Source organism: Excalfactoria chinensis, chromosome 1, assembly GCF_039878825.1.
Source record: "Excalfactoria chinensis isolate bCotChi1 chromosome 1, bCotChi1.hap2, whole genome shotgun sequence".
In the NCBI taxonomy this organism is placed as follows: Eukaryota; Metazoa; Chordata; class Aves; order Galliformes; family Phasianidae; genus Excalfactoria; species Excalfactoria chinensis.
Window position 1 is genome coordinate 11,800,879 of NC_092825.1, and position 19,609 is coordinate 11,820,487.

The window sequence follows — 19,609 nt, forward strand, 5'->3', positions numbered from 1 at the left end:
TATATCTACCTCCACGTCCCAGACGTAACACATTGCTTCTGCTGTAAAGCAGTGCTGGGGACCCTCATGGATCGACATAGCATCTGTAGTGGATTGGACTCACTGCTAGCAACACATTAATTTAAGGATATAAACCCAAGTGGCCTTTTTTTCTGTTGAATCTGCTCCCAGTGGGTTAATCTGAATTTTTACTAGTGTAGCAACAACTTACTTCAAAATAGGTAACATAATGTTTAACCATCTTCATTAAAAAGATAGGAGATTTAAATATCTCTTGTCTTACCCCAAAGATATTTCACAAAGGTTCTGCCAATTTTGGAAAGGATAAGCAAAGATTTCTTATCGATCTAATAATGCTAAAATACATCGATATTCCAGAAATTCAGAACCGAGATTTGATCAGCCGTGATATCTAAAATGTATCATCTCTACTGATACTTCACGCTGTGTAGTTTCAGCTGCTGTTATCACTGTAATGGCAAGATATTTCCCCCTGTTTTAAATACTTTAAAATGTAGAGATGATGATGGTGGACACTGGATTGGGGAGTCCATTTGATTTAAACTCCCCCATGCAGAGTGGCACACAGGACTGACAGCACTGCTCAGCTGTGTATTTCAGGAGATCTCTAAGAAGAAAAGCGAAGGGCTTTTAATGTGATTACTGAGTCCGTCGCTCTTTAAAAGATCTGTTAGAAATGCTGGTTCTTGCTGGTTCCTGTCAATTCCTGGCATAAATAGAAACCTCTCCCCAGGCCCCAGGCAGAACTTGGCATATCTGTATCAAAGCCAAATATGCTGAGTTGTTTTGCAGGTGGCTGACAAAGTCAGCCTGAAAATGAAGTAAATCCCACTGCTTTTCCTTTAGGTTTCTAAAGAGCAGTCCACAGCAACACCTTTACAGCCTGCCTTGCTGTTCAGAGTTGGACATACAGTTATTTGTTGATAACTGTTATTTTTCATGGCATACACAAGAAATGAAACATACTGCTCTATTTTCCTTTTATTAGGACAGGAGCCATTTATCTCTATGTAACACCTTGAGGTCAATATATGCAAATCCAGCTACATACTTTCATGGAAAAGAGATAAATTACGTCCCTTTGAACACGAGCAATTACAAAATCATGACATGTAGTCTAATGGAGCAACTTACAGGATCCCTTGTCTCTTCTACTAAACAATCTTTTACTATCAGAACGGTCTAGGAAATCAAATTACTGCAGCATGTTGATGTCTGTGTTTGCTAAGTTCTGAAAGAAGTTTGCTTTGAGTAATCTCCTAAATACAATACAGGGATCTCAACTATTGCACTTCTCTGAAGGTCAGCTAATTGCTTATCTAAAAATGTAATGGTTTGAAATTAGGCTTCCTTATCGATCATGAGGCTCTTCATTGAAACCATTATTTAGAGGCTCAATGCTAATTAAGACAAGAAGGCAAAAAGAGATAAACAGATAAACTGCCTGTTAAAGTGTTTCTCACACAACATTAGAAAGGAGAAGGGAGTTTGCAAGGTACCCGTGGTAAAAAGTAATAACCTAAGGATAGAAGCTAAGATACCAAATAAATCAGAAAACAACGCCTATTTGTCAGCACACACACAATTAGGATGTGGTTGAATTTATATGAGTGCGACATTTTTATGTGGCTTGCTTAGCATGTCTCTCTCATTAAATATCTCCTCTCTGGTAATGATACCACATGGTCTCTAAATACAGTAGAAGTGTTTGTTTTTTCAGTTCCTGTATAGCTGGTGACAGCTTGATGGGAATTTCTCAGTGAATTATTGGAAACAAATGTGCACAATAAGAAGAAATTAAGCTTCAGAAATGAAAGAATTATGAGCTGATGAATGTAACAGTTATACTGGCAGCAGATCCTCCTGTTTCCACAATGGCTCCTAATACAACAAATTAAGACAAGCAGAGCGTATGACGTGCAAACAATTGCTCATGTTATCCATTTAAGAAATAAAAGCATGAACTATTGAAGATGTGGTGTCAGATCCTGGAGCTCTTACACAAGGAAAAAAGGTAGCATTTAAACGGTTAATCCCATTCAAGTTCAAGTTAAATTTCAAGTGGTAACAGTGTTTTAAAAAGGAGAATGTGCTAGAGTAAAGAAGGCAGACTGTATCAGCTTGCCCTTACCACAGAAGTATCACATATGTCTTATTCCTCAGTAGAGTATTTCTTCAGTGACATTCTGAAAGGACTTAAAAATTGTGTTACCTTGCTTGTGACAAATCTAGGTCTCGAGTCATCAGCATACGTAAGCCTTCTTCGTTAAAGAAAAGGTTGTTTCCTCCAGACATAATGCCACATTTCCTTGATGGCTTTCCACCACTCACAAGCAGGAATCTATCAGACTCCAGCTGACCTGAATACACAGTAAATACATATTTATGATTTACTCTGAAGTGCTCCCACTGCAGGAGAACTATTTCCAGAGGAAGAGAGCTAAATTAAACATTACATGCAGATTGAACAAACATTCATGCCAGTGTTTCTGAGTCAATGCTTTCTAGAAAACTGCCACAATTCAAAGCCAAAAATAAACTGTAAACAGAAGTATTAAGTTTGGGACCTTAGTCTCCAGTTTTTCACAGGATTTCCTATTTCTCTTCTTTTTTTTTTGTACAACAACAGCACCGTATCCATCCACCTCTATAAGGAAACTTTGCATGCCATATGGTAGCATGCGATCCAGGGCTGGTGAAAATTGAAATGAACAGTAGCACCTATGATTGGAGGATTTTGCTTCCCAGCTGCTACTTCGTTCAAAGTTCTTGCATTGCTTGTTAGTAAGGGAATCCTCGAGGTGTTTTTAGAGGTATTTGCATGGATGCTGCTTACACTCAGGTACTTGAAGGGCTTTGAGTTTCTTCCTGGCAATTTCCACTCGGGGTCCTGCTCTGCTGTTCATGCAGAGGTATGAGGTGTGCTCTGAAACAATGTTTGCAGTGTGAAGGCCACTCAGATTTCCCTTGTAGTGAGAAACTGCATAGCCCTGAAGCCCTTCTGTTTCCTTCACTTGCATGTGTGCTGTCTGTGCTGAAGTCAAACTACCCAACTGTATGTACTTCAACAATAAATCTATATTTTGTTAGAATTAGACTGACATACCTCTTTCAAAAAGTGTTGTATGCCATCATTTCCTTCTACAATTACTTTTTTTTTCATGTGTAGAATTTTAAGAAAATCCATTTCAGCAAAGATTTTATATTTCAGCATGAAAAACTAAGCAAGGAGTCAGATACTCCAAAAAAGGCAAGTGACAGCCATCACATGCTCACAAGCCATGCTTAAGAATTACATTTAAAGAAGTTCATAGTTTCACAGAGTAAATCAGATTGAGAAGCATGCAGAAGGTGAGGAAGACAGTACTATTTCATCCCTTCAGCCCCTAATTCCACTAAGACATACAGGCAAAATTCATGCTAAAAATGAAAAGAGATACCTTCAAAATCATCCTTAAGGAAGTCAGGATTCTTGGTACTTATTTTGCAGGTTGGCCCAGAGTACCCTGGGTCACAGATGCACTTTGTGCCATTGATACAGCTGCCGTGCCCACTGCACATCTCCTCACACTGCGGACCGATGTACACGTTGTCAATGGCCCATGTCACAGGCTGGGATCCAGCAGGATAAAATCCTTGGTACCATCTGAACCTTGCCAACCTGAAAAGATGTAAAGTGTACTTAATTCAAGTGACAGGGTTTTTGTTTTTTCTTTGTATACTATATGTATAGACTGTACCATACATATACATGCAGTCTTCTTGGTGGAGCTGACCTGATAAATAATTTAATTCTAGAAATGGACTGCTATATCCAATTCCTTCATCTTGTCATCTTCATGCTGACATTCAGTGCAAATACCAACAGAAATAGAAAAAAACATCATTCATTTGCTGTAATTCCAAAACTGAATGACAGACTTGAAAATGGGATTTGAAATCTAACCACTCTTCTCTCTGTCATTCTTAGGGAGGATAACTGGCCACAGTCAGATGGATTTCCTTCTGCCTTGGTTTACAGCATCTGGGTCAGACCAGGCCACTTCCATTCTCTCCCAGAGAATGAAATCCTGCTTCACACTGCTACCTTGCCTCTAGGGTGGACTACCTGTGGAACCGGGCTGGTAAAATCTCAACCTCAATTACATGGACAGAAAACACGATCTGCCATGTCACGGGGCATTCAGCTTGCTTTCAGGCAGCTTAATCTTAAAACAGACTGATAGTGCAAGTTGTTAATTTAAACTATGTTCTCCTTTGGGTGCTGGCCTGTCATTTTTAATTTGCTGCCTAAGTACTACTTGCATCAATGCTGCAAGTAAAGAGGAACAGACCGGGGAAGGAGGAAAAACAAACTGAGCAGGGGAAAAGCACATGAGAGACTAATTTTATTCCCACGTGAGAAAATGTTTCAAAGGAGGAAGGAAACTAAAAGAGTAAGAAGGGAAAAGATCTTAATTGCATTACATGTTTTATACAGCTTGTTAGAAACTAAATGCTGCAGATGAATCAATAGCACAGGCAGCTGACAAGAGTTTGGCTTTTTATTTGCTAAAAAGGAGTCTTGACAATGTAATTCAGGTGGTAAGAGGTAATTGATCACTGAGGATACTGCTAGCAGTTTCAAGAGATACCCATAAACCAGCACCCTGCTGGGAGTAAAAAGACATTGTTTTTATCGTGCCCTGTGTTTAAGGATGTAAGTGTGAAGTTGGAAATGTTTCAGACTCTTCTCTAGAGGAAATTTCTGTCCCTTGGGTTGGATTCATTCCACCCCACATAAGTTCCTTGTCTCAGCCTCCCTGCTGGTCTGAATGAAGCGTGTGTTGTAACTGAAGCAGAGGGTTCAAATCCTGGTTTTGATGAAGCCAGCAGGAGTTTCTTCGCTGACCCAACATATCCAGGTGTTTTCCTTCAGGGCCCAGCTGGAGTACTGATTCTTAGTTACAGCTATCTGCTCAGTACACACATTGATTTCTAAAACAACACATGTAGTGGAAATAACTGAAAATATCTTCATTTAAATAAATCATTTGACATCTTGGGGATGAAAACACTGGTTCTTTTAAGCATTACACAAAGAGCCATGGTTGGTATTTTTTTCTTGTTACTCTGGTGCATTCTGGTGAAGAAAATTCCTCTTCAGCCCTCTGACCCAAGGATTTAATGGCACTAAATGCAACATGGATGCTGAGTTCAGCTGATTATCAGCAACTAATTTCAGATGGCTGGTTGCTCTTCTAGCAGGAAGTTTTAAAGGTACAGGAGCAGGCTGTCTCTCTGAGCTGCAAAATGAGCTGGTGGGGAAGAAGAGTGATGTGGATGAATAGGGAGCTGTTCTTGAGGCTCTGGGAGAAAAAGAGAATCTACCTTCTGTGGGAGAAGGGACAGGCAACTCAGAAAGAGTACAGAGAAGCTGTTAAGATGTGTAGAGAGAAAATTAGAAAGGTAAAAGCCCAGCTTGAAGTCAACCTGGTAGTTAGGGTAAAAGAAATTCTTACAAATACATCAACAGTAAGAGGAGGACTAAGGAGAGCCCACTCTTTATTGGGTGAGGCTGGGAATGTGACCACTGAGAATAAGGGAAAGGCAGAGGTTCTGAATGCCTTCTTTACGTCTGTCTCTAAAGATCAGACCAGTTATCCTCAGGGTACTCCATTCTCTGACCTGGTAGTTTTGGCTGGGCAGCAGACAAAACCCCTGACGACTTAGGAGGAAACAGCCAAAGACCTACTGTTCCAACTGGACTGCCACAAGTCCATGGGGCCAGATGAGATTCACCCGAGAGTGCTGAGGGAACTGGCAGAGGTGACAGCTTACCCACTTTCCATCATCTGTCAGCGCTCCTTGTTGACTGGTGAGGTCCCAGAAGACTGGAGGCTTGCCAACGTGACTCCCATCTACAAGAAGGATTATAAGGAGGATCTGGGGAACTACAGGTCTGTTAGCCTGACCTTGGTGCCAGGGAAGGTTATGGAGCAGATTGTCTTGAGGGAGATCACGCGGCAAGTGCAGGACAACTGCGGGATGAGGCCCAGCCAGCATGGGTTCACAAACCTGATCTCCTTCTATGACTGAGTGACCTGTCTGGTGGACAGCAGAAAGGCTGTTGATGTGGTCTATCTAGACTTCAGCAAATCCTTTGACACTGTCTCCCACAGTATTCTCCTGCAGAAGCTGGCAGCCTGTGGCTTGGACAGGTACACCCTTGGCTGGGTAAGGAACTAGCAGGAGGACTGGGCCCAGAGAGGGTTGGTGAATGGAGTTAAATCCAACTGACAACTGGTCATGAGTGGTGTTCTCTACCATGAGTGGTGGGGTCAGTGCTGGGGCCTGTCCTCTTCAACATCTTTATTGATGACCTGGATGAGGGCATCGAGTGCACCCTCAGTAAGTTCGCAGATGACACCAAGTTGGCTGGAAGTGTGGATCTGCCTGGGGGTAGCGAGGCCCTACAGAGGGATCTGGACAGGCTGGAGAGCTGGGCTGAAGGCAATGGGATGAGGTTCAACAAGACCAAATGCCAGGTCCTGCACTTTGGCAACGACAACCCCAGGCAGCGCTACAGGCTTGGGGCGGAGTGACTGGAAGCGGCAACCTGGCTTGCATCAGAAATAGTGTTGCCAGCAGGAACAGGGAAGTGATTGTCCCCCTGTACTCGGCACTGGTGAGGCCGCACCTTGAGTACTGTGTCCAGTTTTGGGCCCCTCACTGCAAGAAAGACACTGAGGCCCTGGAACAGGTTCAAAGAAGGGCAACAAAGCTGATGAGGGGTCTGGAGCACAGGCCATATGAGAAGCTGGGATTGTTCATCATGGAGAAGAGGAGGCTCAGGGGAGACCTCATTGCTCTCTATAACTTCCTGAAGGGGGGTTGTTGTGAGCTGGGGGTCGGCCTCTTCTCTCATGTGATAAGACTAGAGGAAATGGCTTCAAGCTGTGCCAGGGGAGGTTCAGGCTGGATGTTAGGAAATACTACTCTGAAAGAGTGGTCAGGCAGTGGAATGGGCTGCCCAGGGAGGTGGTGGAGTCATCGTCCCTGGAGGTGCTCGAGGAACGTTTGGATGTTGTGTTGAAGGACATAGTTTAGTGAGAACTATTGGTGATTGGTGGATGGTTGGACTGGATGATCTTGGGGGTCTTTTCCAACTTTGGTGATTCTGTGACCCACCATTAAGGAAGGAATAGGAAGGAAGTCAGGCAAATGAGACAGAAAACTAAATCAAAATAACTGGAAAATGTACGTGAGTTAGGAGTCTGCACTGTCAACGTTCTCATTTGGAGGACTGCATTGGTAATTGGGTAAGGGGTCACATAAATCTGGGCTAAAAAAGAAAGATGTCTGAGCTGCTGCCAGAGATGGTTAACTATTCAATGTTTGAAATGTTAACTGTCATAAAATAGAATATTCAAGTTTAAAAATTAAACATTTTCTTCAATTATTAAATATCCAGGCTTTCCAAATTTGGTTCTCATCTCTTATATAGGTCTCATATTTTCAGAGGCATTTGTAAGGCCACTTATTTAGTGGAAGAACCACTGCATGCAGTAGATTCATACAGTCTCATAGTTGCATAGCTCATTGTCATTCATACATACTACAGTTTAATCTTTAACGATGTGATTTTTTACACAAACTGTCTTGATGTTATAAGAGAGTTTTCTCTGGAAAAAGTAAACAGTATTGTTATATACTTTGAAAAGTTACGTATTAACATTCCTGCTAGCGCATATTATTTTTCCATGCTGTATATCTCCTATCATCCAACCTAGCTTGTCTCACAAACATAAAAGTACCTAAATGAGAGCAGCAGTTAATTAATTAGAATCACAGAACTTTGTGACTATAAGAAACCTTGAGTAGTAGGTGGGTCTGCTGTCCCTACAGTGAAGTAGAATGTAGTTTGTACTAGCTTACCTTTTACTATATTTTCTAATGAATATCAGATTTCATGCAAAAAAAAAATTAAATAAATAATAAAAAAAAATATATATATATATCCTCAATGAATTCAAATGTCTCATTCAGTATAAGCATAAAAGGAGCTTTAAAGCAGGTGATTTTTTTTTACTATGCAATCAACTTCCATAAAAATGTCACCAATCAGATATAAGGATAAATGGGAAATACTAACATTCAATATTAGCATTAGGCACAACATATTCTTTGGAATCAGCTAAACTTTGACTGCCATTCAAGGCAAAAAGTGGAGAAACTCTTGTCATTTGGTTTGCTTAATGCCACAGTTCTTATGGATCACTAATGCCAGGAGAATATTTTGAACAGAAACCAGAAAATAACACAAACAAACATGCGGGTGGGTGACACATGCTAGACGCTTACCCACAGAGGTGCAGTCTTCCAAAGTGAATGACCTCCCTTCTCCAACCCTGAGTTGTTCCTGTGTAGTAAGTGCTGCTTGGGTGATGTTCAGTGGAGCACAGGGAGCTGAGGTGGCTGCTGCTGCTGTAGCACAAGGGCAGAAGGAGGTGCCAGGTTGCTCCCAGATCTCGTGAGAACTCCAGTTTTACTGGGTCAGCAGAAGAGCTGTCAGTGGTGCAGCCAATATTGATCTGGAGTCCAAGACATGAAATGCAGAAGATGAAAAAAGGCAGGCTGGGACAACTAATCACTCATCGTCTTAGTCAGCCTTGGCTATATGGTCCTGTATATATTCAGCTCAGAAGATGGTGGTTTAGGAATTAATTTAACAACTGTGATGACAAACTCAGGCCATGCATGTAAACATGAACTCTTGAACACTGTCCTACCTGCCCATGGCTATTTTGCACTCTGGCTTTTTGTAAAATGAATGTGATAGGGAATTCTGAAATACTTCCACTAAAAAAAAAAAAAAAAAAAACAAAAAAAAACAACATCAAAAACTTAATTAGAGAAAATTCCAAAGGAGGAAAGCTAATAATGTGGTTGGAACAAATGCATCGGCTCATGCAGTTCTCTGTCAGGAAATGGAATTATCACAGCACCAATAGAATGTGCATTTTTAAAACCAGAAATATTAAACCAAAATGTGCAAACGTAAACTTCTGTTCAATTAGTGAGTTGCACTGTAGTCCTCCTTTGTGTTACACTTCCAAAAAAATGTTTATGTTAGAGAAATTACACTTCAGGCTGTGGGCTGTTTCGCTTCAATATGATCCTTAGCTTACAATTCTCACTACCCTTTCTGCTCATGTTTAGCAGCATGGCCTAAGGAGAACAGCACTGAGAAGAGTATCATAGATGGGTTAGGCTTAAATTGGGTGTCAGACCAAAATATAGTTTGGCAGCATCAAATATCTCAGGTGTTGTGACAAGATTCCTGATGTCCAGAACAGTAAAAATGTAAAAAGATCAGCTGTGCTAATACTGGTTGCCTGTAATAAATAACACGTTTTATGCAGAATTTGAGAACTTTTAAGACAATTTTTTTTTGCATGCCACTACTGCGAAGGTCTGCTTTTCTTTCATGATGATATTAACATGGTTTTTTTTTTTTTTTTTTTTTCTGTTTCAGATTGCTTTTATAAAGGAAGAATTAGTTCCCTTGCAGGATGGCTATGCCATACCAATAAAATGTACTACATATACCATCCAATAAATAAAAAACTATTGCAGCTGAAATACAAAGCCTATGAAACTTTTTGTACCTTTACACATCTTTCTAGTAGAAAATAGGTATCTTTTTAACATACTGCTCCAGAACAAAAATGTTTTTCTAAAGCCCAGTAATACTCAGAACTGTGCACTAATGTTGAAAATATCTGTCCTACACTGAATATCCCTTGTCACTCTTCGGCAAAATTGAGAGCCATCAACCTACATTTGACTAGAAGATTTGCGTACTCATCTGGAAGCTTAGAGACAGGCTTGACCCAATATAGTTTTTGACTCTTGGGACACGGAAAAAAACTCTACTGCATTATGCATAGCTTCTTCATTTACTCTGATGTCCTCAAAAATGTGAGCTAAAGTCATTTAAATTTCTTAAAACATTGTTCTTATCACATATGGAAGTATGCATGGAGATTTTATGAAGTTAATGCTCTGAAGACTTATGAACATCTTCAACTGACCTCAAACATTTTTGTTCTACAGGCAGTAATCTATATTTTAAAACAGAAAATGGTTTGCCTTCAATAATTTATGAATTAGTTGCATGACAAACTGAAGTGTTCACGAGTACACAGCTAAACCAAGATTTCTTGGATCATTTCAGTAATCTAATAAACTAGTATCATTTCAGTAATTGTTTATAAACCAGTATAATTTGCTGTTTAATGCTACAGCATGCTAAGTCTTTGTTGAAATCAGCTTCATAATTATGGCATGGTGATTTACAAGAAAGATTATTTTAAAATAACTTAATGACAATATAATGACTTCCCTACACAAGTACAGGATAGGCTAAAAGGGTACTTCTATCAATATCTGTTCTAACCAATGCACAGTTTAGATTTTAGGATAAACCAGAAACACAGTTTTAGACTATGTGTTATCGTTGGATGTTCTGGTTTCTAATGGCTTGATGGGAAGCACAAAAAATGTGCTCCTTATTCATGACACTTAGATTACTTCCTAGGATGTTACGAATTCACACTGTTGTGGCAAAGAACAGCTTCCACTGGAGCTTCAATGAAAGCACAGGGGGAAGCAGAAGGAAAGCAGAGGCTTGGCTCTCTGACAGAGTATAGCCAGTACAGAAAAGCCAGCCTGTAAGAAAATAATTTCTAGTGACACAGATGAAGTTGTAGCTCTCCACTGGGTCAGATCATGGAAATACTACAACTACGCTTATCCTGAGCAGGTTGTGAAGTGGCAATCTACACCTTCACTGTACTGTGGTGCTCATCATCTTGTCTACCAGTGGGGAATTTCCAGCTTGTAGTACGTGTTATGTTAACAGTGCAAGCATATATTCATGGACAAAGTAGTAATTTAGATAAGAAAACAGGAGACTTTGAGGCAGAAATTTCCCTCTGTGTGATAGAAGTTTCGTGATACATCTACAAGAGGGAAAGTAATATCAAAGCAATTACAAAGGAAATTAGAGAGACATCTCTGCTTGGTAATCATAATAGCTGGACAAATACACCGAAGAGCTGAACCTGGACAACCAGAATTCCTAGACTAAAATGCAAAGTAACTTTCTGAGGACAAGTACCTCAAATTGGATTATAGTGTTTTCATTTACACTCAGATCCCTTGTTGTAATGGAGTGTTCTCCAACTTCATTTGAAACAAATACCATAGCTGAATCTTCCTCCCTGCAAAACAAAAAGAAAGGAACATCTTAGAATCAGTTTATTCCAGTCTTTTTCTTTTTTTTTTTTTTTTTTTTTTTTTTTTTTTTTTCCCCTAATTTATTGCTGAGAGATGCTTACGGAGCTCCCTTAGATGAATACGGGCAATAAAGCCCAATGTTTCCCCCAGGATAGAAAAACCAGTTGTCCTCTTTGGGACCAAAGTCAAAAGTATCCAGAAGTATAATAGGATTCTTCAGGTTATTTCCATCAATAATGAAATCATCTATAATCCAGATTTCTTCTTTTTTGCCTACAAAGAAAGGGAGAACACTTCTATTAAAACTTAATAAAACTACTACTAAAAAGTAGATGAATAGCCTGTATTTATGAATTAAATTGAAAATAAAGGTGCTAAAGAAGAGACTTCGCAGGCGGTCTTTCTTTAGTCCCCATACTGCTCTACCAAATTAAACTTCATTCCTCTAAAATTCATAGAAGTCTCAAATAACTGAAGACTGAAAATCCTACATTGAGTGAATCTTCTGCTGAAATCACATTTGCTTTGAAATTATAGCATCAGTGTCATCATCTAAATGAGCCTATGTTTGGCAGCCAAGAGCTCTTTGAGAGAGGAAAACTCCAAGTGACCTTTTTTTCAAATGGATCATGAATCTGAATGTGTTACAGAACTGGCACTTTCAAACTGGAGTGGAATGACTGGATGCCAGATCTTTTGTGGAACTGTTTTTTTTTTTTTTTTTTTTTTTTTTTTTTTCAATCTGTCTAAAAATTGTTGTGCTGCTCAGAGAAAGTTAAAGTACTTCTTTTAAATGAAAATCCTTTTTACAAGAAAAAATTAGTTAAAAGTTTCAGGTAAGACCATTGGAAACATGAGCTGGAACTGGATTCTCAGGCCTAGATTTGAATTTGCTTGTTTGTTGAAGCTGCACTAGGGCATTTGCCTGAGTGGCATAAATAATTTCTCTATCACCAGGTCTGAATGGTTGTTGGAATTCTTAACAGTCCTTAATGCCAGCTTCTGCTAAGAGATATTCAGAGGAACTGAGAGCAGAAGAGAGTTTTCTTCAGCTGGCACATGTCCTCTAATCAGGAGAAATAAGCTATGTTCCTCTTGTGGTTTTCTACAGTCCTTTACAATTTAATCCAAAGATTAACTGCTTGGTACATTCTCTTTCTAAATGTGCTTTTAATGTCTAGTTAATTCCAAGCAAGGTAGGCCCAATTCCCGTTTACACTTGGGACACATTCTATAATTCGAGCACTGTAATGAGGCCTCAGTGTAAATGAAAATCGGGTGCATTAAATACAATGAGAAGGACATGTGAACTTTATTGCTGCTGCTTGACTTCCCAAGAACTCCAGAACCAAAGCTGCACACCATCAAAGGTATTAGGTTAAGGTACTCCAACTTTAAAACACACAGAAGCTCTAGAAGAACTGTAAATATAATCTTTTGACAATTTTAACTGAAGTACTTGAAATACAAGACAACAAGATTCGAGAGTTTCTATTCTTTCTGAGTTCAGAAGTCCAGCCCCTTACTGATATGGGCTTTGCAAGTAGATCTGGTATCCCATGGGCATTGATTCCTTACCGTTGTTATAAGGTTGCCAGAGTCTGAAACGTGTTGCATTGCTTTGGGCTGTGTAGGGCAGAGGAACATTGATAAAGAGGACGTCTGTAGTCTGCGTGAAGTAAAACTCATCTATCAGATGCCAAGTGATGCCACCATTGACAGAATATTGCAGTAGAATAGAATGAGACCTCTCAGGGGTACCTGGAATGAGGAGGACATATATTTATGTTAATTAGAATCATAGAAACACAGAATCACTAAGGTTGGAAAAGACCTCCAAGACCACCTAGTCCAACTATCCACCTACCACTAATAATTCCTCACAAAACCATGTGCCTTATTAGAACATCTAAATGTTTCTTGAACACCTCCAGGTATGACTCAACCACATCCCTGGGCAGCCTGTTCCAGTGTCTTACCATTCTTTTATAGAATAAATTTTTCCTAATATCCAACCTGAACCTTCCTTGGCACATCTTAGGGCCAGTCCTTCTTGTCCTCTTGCTAGTTACAAGGGAGAAGAGGCTGAACCCCACTTTGCTGCAGTCTCCTTTCAGGCACTGTAGAGAGTGATAAGCTGAGCTTTCTCTTCTCCAGATTGAACAATCCCAGTTCTCTCAGCCACTCCTTTTAAGAACTGTGTTCCAGACCCCCTGCAGCTCCGTTGCCCTTCTCTAGACATGCTCGTGAGCCTCAGTGCCTTTCTTGTAGTGAGAGGCCCAAAACTTAACACACTACTCAATTTGCAGTCTCACCATTGCTGCGTACACAAGGACAATCACTTCGCTGATCCTGCTGGCAACACTTTCTTATACAAGCCAAGATGCTGTTGGCCTTCTTGGCCATCTGGACATACTGCTGGCTCATGTTTACCTGGCACTGCTGTGGCAGAAGTTCAGGACCTGGCATTTGGTCTTGTTGAACTTCATCCCATTGGCCTCAGCCCAGTGATCCAGCCTGTCCAGATCTCTCTGTAGGGGGTTCCTATCCCCAGACTGATCGATGCTTCCTCTCAGCGTGCTGTCATCTATACACTAACTGAGGGTGCACTCAGTCCCCTCATCCCGGTGTCCAGGTCATCGATATTCTACAGGACAGGCCACAATACCAACTCCTGGGAAACACTACTTGCGACCACTCACCAGCTGGATTTAATTCCATTTATTACCACTCTCCAGTCCTGGCCCTCCAGCCAGTTCTTCACCCAATGAAGATTGTAGCTGTCCATTACAATCTGTTTTTAAAAAGTACTAGTTCAAAAACATTTCTTCAAGTATAATTATAACGAGCTTACTCAGACATTTATTATAGAGTGTAAACATGGTTTTATAACAATGGTAGCAATTTTTTTTGAGGTTACATGTGTATTAAACCTATGTATCCCTATGCTTTCCTGTGCTTTCCTGTCTGCTAAAGAATTAGGGAGTAAATATACATTGCTGTTCATTGTATGTACAGACACTGTTATTTAGATGAGAAGATATTTCAGCATCATAATATCTTATGATAGAACAAACCAACTCCTTATGCCACAGCTATTTTTGACAGTTTGGTGTTTATTTGGTTGTTGTTCCAAGGTACCAGATATTATAATCAGCATCAGTAGCACATCAACACTGGAAACAGAGGAGATCAACAGTGCTCTTACCTTTGGCTATAAACTTAAATGAAAACTGGATGTACACAGTATTAGTGCAATCTAGATCTCTTGAAACCAGCATTCTCAGTCCCTCCTGCAAATACAGAATGCATAATATGAATCACGGTTCCCATCATCAAAGATTCTCCGCAGCTTACTATTTTTTGGATTCTATCTGTTATAGACTGTTGTGTCAGTGAAAGAAGTAGCTCTCTGTGCCTCATTTTCTCTCAGGCTACTAATGGTGATAGTGATAGCATCAGTATAATAATGGCAGGTGCTAGATAAGGGTCTGCAGCCACCAGAGGCACAGCTACATGCTCAGGCACAGACATGGGTGCAGCTCATTCAGCTCATGCTCTTAACCACCAGGACATCTTCTGATCTGCAAGCGCTGTAGCTGACTTACTCAGACAGTGAGTCCATGCTCATATAGACATTTTTTCATTAAACTATACAGCAGCCAAACACTCTAATTTCCAGGGAGTAAGTATCCTCTCTAGGAGGAGACTCTTTTCTGTACCTCAGAAAATATCTTTGTACAAATAACCTCTTGAGTTAAGAAGGGAGCATTCTTTTTCCCTTAGTAAGGACAGGGAGCAGGTAGGATATGTCATAGTGACCCCTAAGGTCCTGTCCATCTCTACTGATGAGCTCAGTGTTTTATGGATCCTGGAGACAGACCTGATCCCTGTTCTGCAGAAATCTAGCAAACTCCACCTCACAGAGCTTCCCTCTTTCTCAGACCCCTTCCCCAGGGAACAACCTGCAGGAACAACCAATGCAAGTTTTAGACAATTCACATCCTCTGATTTGTGATTTAGAATAGCTAAAGAGGCTGAACTGGAGTCTAGGTTTCATAAGGACATTTGTTAAAAGAAATCATTTCTACCCCTGAAGTTTTAAAACTTTGCTTTTCAGGGCCACCTAAATTTACTGTGTCAAATGAAAAATCTCATGTGGGAACTTAAAAGTTGTGTGCTTATTTGAACAAAAGCCTTTCAAGAGTACAGATATTTCTCTGGTTTGTTAAAGAAGTGATAATTTCAGAAAACACAACATTTCCTGATTTTTGAGACCTTTTGTTAAAAAAGAAAAAAAAACACTCCACAAAGAAAACTTCACAAAAAAATATAACTAAGTAAAACAAACTAACTACACAAACACTGACTACACAGTCTACAGTGAATAATGTCATTTAAAATATTCAATAGACAGTCAAATTATTTCAGGACAGAGACATTACTGATTGTAATGTGTACCATATTTCCGTATCACTCACTTGGCCTCAAGAACCTCAACTGCACAGTTTCATTCTTTTCCTTCAGAAGGTAAGGAGGAATTTACAACATGAATAACAGTAATAATAAAACCAAAAACAACAAAACAAAACAAAAAGCTCATAAAAACAACCTGGACAAACACTGTGCACATTTAGAGCAGAAAAACACAAGGAAAATGAATATCAAATTCTAGCCTAAAAACTTTGAAATAAACTTCTGGGGGAAACAACAAAAAAAAATATTGTCTCTTCTTAACTCTATTGGTTTACAACTATTTTTTTCTCAATGTAATGAATCTCTGACCCCTTTAAAAATGAGAGCTGTTCCAGACTTGATTGTATCACCATTCAGGTTTCCCCTCTCAGCACCGTAGACCTCAGGCCAAAGGTCTGGATGCAAGTTACCATTGAAATCATCCTTCAGGACAGACGGCAGAGGAATGACAGGGACACAGTACGGACCACCAAAGCCTCTGTCACACCTAGCAACAAATTTGGAGGAAAAGGTATTATCCATCTGGCCTAGGTAAAACGTATCTTTATATAAAGCATGTAAAGCAAGTCATTACTTACACACAATGACCTGCATCACAGATGCCATGGCCTGAGCACATCCAAGGGCATCCTGTAGCCAACACCACATTATCAATAGCCCAAGAATCAACACCAGAAGCATAGTTGTATTGAATCCATCTGAACCGTGTTCTGGGAGAGCTAGAAACAACAGAGTGAATGCATTTCAGGCTACAAAATGTTGCTCCATAGGGTGATAAATAATAAAGTCCTGTAGATTTCAGGAGAATAAAATCTTTTTAATAAGCACAACACTTTGCATTCAGAAGATTTATAGCCTAGCTGAAATTTGAAATTTCAATTTCTCAGGTGTGTTTTCAGGCAAAATTCCAGCAGATCTAAAGGAAGATGCTCAAGATCCTATGATCCTATGACATTCTGTGGAGCTGACCTAGACCACAGCATAGCGAAATACCCACTGACTTTTACAGGGTCAGGCTATCTTTATATCTGTAAGATTCTTTGGAAGAAGATGAGGATGACCCTGAAGAATGAATTGTGTGATTAGAAACTAAGATGCGAATCCTAGTCCCAATTTGTCTACTATGTGTCCATTTTAATCACCTTATTTTCTAGGTGGTGGAATTTACAATGTTGGGGAAGGACCTATCAAGAATTATAGAAATATGCAGACTAATGGTAAGTAAGATTATTGTCATCTGTTATTTCTGAACAAGAGCATGGTTTTAATCAGAAAGATGGATGCCAGCTTGTCTGCCGTGTTCATTTAATGATATGATTATATCACCAGGAGGCAGGCAGAACTCTAGTTAAAATTCTAGTTAAAAGTGTGAAGGTGGCACATCCAGTAACAAGCACTTTGACTTGCTGAATGCTCTGATTAATGTGCTTAAATCTTGAATGACAAATAACCCTATTACTTATGTGCAATAACAGAAAATACCTTTATATGAGAGGATGGGTAAACGCATTAAGTCTTGTTTTTTACTGGATAGATGTTAGAAAAGCTTGGTTTAACATTCTTGTTCTTGCTGCCATAGTATATGGGCAAGACTTACAAATTCACTCATCCAAACTTGTTACTTTCTAAGTTCCTGCAGCTCACATTACATCTGATGAAATATTCTGAAGCTGAATTTAAAATTCTGATGGTGTGACAACACACATTTAATAATTTAAAAGACATGCAGAAAATTCCCAAGATGGCGGATGTTTGCTCAAATTAGAACAGCAAACTCTGTATTCGTGCTAAACTCCAGAACAGCACTCACTTGGTTATGGGTGGAAGATAAACTGTAATTCTCTTCCAGTTTTGGAACCTTTCTGAAGTGTAGATGGAGCTCTCAGTGTAGTGCTGACAGCCAATCGTTGGAGGCACACACTCTTCTGTCACCAAGTGCCAGTCTCTCCCATTGTTTAAAGAATACTGCAGGTGGATGCTATGAGCATTGCTGTATGGCTTGCTGCATCCCATGCTCAGCTCAAACTGCAGGAAAGTAGAGGCTGACACATGAAAGTCCCAAGTCTCTGCATAACGAGGTTTTTCTAACAAAAGAGAGAACAAAATATATTTATATATATATAAAATTGTACGCCTTATGCATACGCTTCCAGTACTTTCACTCAGATTTTTTATCTGCTTTTTCACCTTCTTCTTTTCAGCTTCCCTGCCCTGCAGATAACGATATATTCAAATTTCTCCGCACCTCCTATCTTGTAAAACATGACCCATACATAATTTATAAAATAAACACATACAAATTTATCAGTACTTGGTGACACATACCAATGTTTTCACTGAACACGAGAGCTGTATCCATAGATAGGCAGTCGATGTCTACCTGACCTCCTTGTATTCTGTACCAGCTTGCTTGTAAATCCACAGTTCCATCAAATTTATCCTGGAAGCCAGTCTGAGAGCTGTCATTCATCCCTATAAGCACATCATCCAAAGCCCACTGAGCTGAATGTTTTCCTGTAAAAAGCAGAATGAGTGAGTTGGTGGAGTCATAGATAGTTCTGGGTTTTTTTAAGCTTACTGAGGTCCAGAGGACTGCTGGCAGTCTTACTGTGACCTCTCTCAGCAGAGGTAGGTGCCACCTAGATGCCTACATGTCTAGTGAGGACAATCTACTCCAGTACGTATATTATACAAAAATGTATGAATAAAAACCAGACATCAAAATGACAATAGCCAAATTCTGTACCATAATTACATGAATGTAAGATGTGTTCTTTTCTCCCCTAGGAAACTGCTGCTAAAATACATTTTGCTATATGCCTGAGTAACACCTGCAGGGATCCAGAGCTCCTGCCTTTCACAGAGGTAAAAAAATTTAATAAGGACACTTACAATTCCAATAATGTGCTGCAGTGCAAGGGAGGAGCTGTTGATACCAGTCAGCATCATGGCATTACTTTCATCTAAGTATGCAGGAAATACTTGGGTGGGCTTTGAAGGTACAGAAGATGACAGGAGGAGTCTGGGGGTGTGGAGATGTTAATTCAGGGAGATGGCAAGCCACCATAAAGGGAAGTTCAAGGTCACTTTATGCTCCTCCTCCCAGATTAGACAAAAAGTGAGAGAAAATGTGTAGGCCATTTTACATGCCAGGTCACTTTATACTCAGGTAAGTCCTCACATCTTAGCACAGTCAGGTGCTCTACAGAAAATCATGTCTGTAGCATGACTGAGGAATGTCTAAATACGTGCTTACAGCATCCAAATTTTTGACCTCAGTTTATTTTCTGTAACCAGAGGTTTCTGCAGAACATGCCCATATTGAGAAGTACTGATGGTTCTGGGTTGGTAAAGGCACCTAATGAATGGTGTTGCAGGATGGTGTTGCGTACCGTGTAGTGGCTGCCACCACCTGAAAGCTGTGGCAGAGGTTTTGGCCTCCCGTGGTAAGTCTATTGAAACAACCTGGGGTTCCAAGTATGACATGAAGTCTAGTTCTCGCAGTAAATGCCAGGTGATCCCGTTATCATTTGTGTATTGAACGACGAGACCTGTAGTTAACATTAAGCAAGGCAGTTAGTCAGGCTGTATGGAAAAGAGAGGGCAGCTCCTCAGGAGTTGACAGACCTCATCCAACGTGCACCACTGATGTGATGGTGCCTTCCATTCTCATTTATTGTTTCCTGGTCCAGAGGCATTTTGTGGACAAAGTCCTGTTGCGAAGATGACATGGTCTCACCATCTGCCACATATAATGTTGCTTGTCTTCACCAAACCCAAAGGATAAAATCCCTAACTTAGTGAAGGGTCTGCAACTTCAGTGAAACCA

The 19,609-nt window shown here is 40.0% G+C and overlaps 1 protein-coding gene across 2 annotated transcripts in view; it reads right to left on the bottom strand.

The window, feature by feature from the left end:
* Nucleotides 1-19,609, bottom strand: part of RELN (reelin) — a 261,236-nt gene that overhangs the window by 30,190 nt on the left and 211,437 nt on the right. For both annotated transcript variants that reach the window (XM_072326651.1, XM_072326652.1), the window contains exons 32-43: nucleotides 19,173-19,331; nucleotides 18,106-18,294; nucleotides 17,591-17,864; nucleotides 16,359-16,499; nucleotides 16,090-16,267; nucleotides 14,513-14,597; nucleotides 12,883-13,065; nucleotides 11,406-11,577; nucleotides 11,186-11,288; nucleotides 8,365-8,594; nucleotides 3,462-3,682; nucleotides 2,234-2,381 (exon numbers count right to left, since the gene is read on the bottom strand). In XM_072326651.1, the coding sequence (XP_072182752.1) occupies nucleotides 2,234-2,381; nucleotides 3,462-3,682; nucleotides 8,365-8,594; nucleotides 11,186-11,288; nucleotides 11,406-11,577; nucleotides 12,883-13,065; nucleotides 14,513-14,597; nucleotides 16,090-16,267; nucleotides 16,359-16,499; nucleotides 17,591-17,864; nucleotides 18,106-18,294; nucleotides 19,173-19,331 (2,083 nt within the window). The remainder of the gene's footprint in view (nucleotides 1-2,233; nucleotides 2,382-3,461; nucleotides 3,683-8,364; nucleotides 8,595-11,185; nucleotides 11,289-11,405; nucleotides 11,578-12,882; nucleotides 13,066-14,512; nucleotides 14,598-16,089; nucleotides 16,268-16,358; nucleotides 16,500-17,590; nucleotides 17,865-18,105; nucleotides 18,295-19,172; nucleotides 19,332-19,609) is intronic.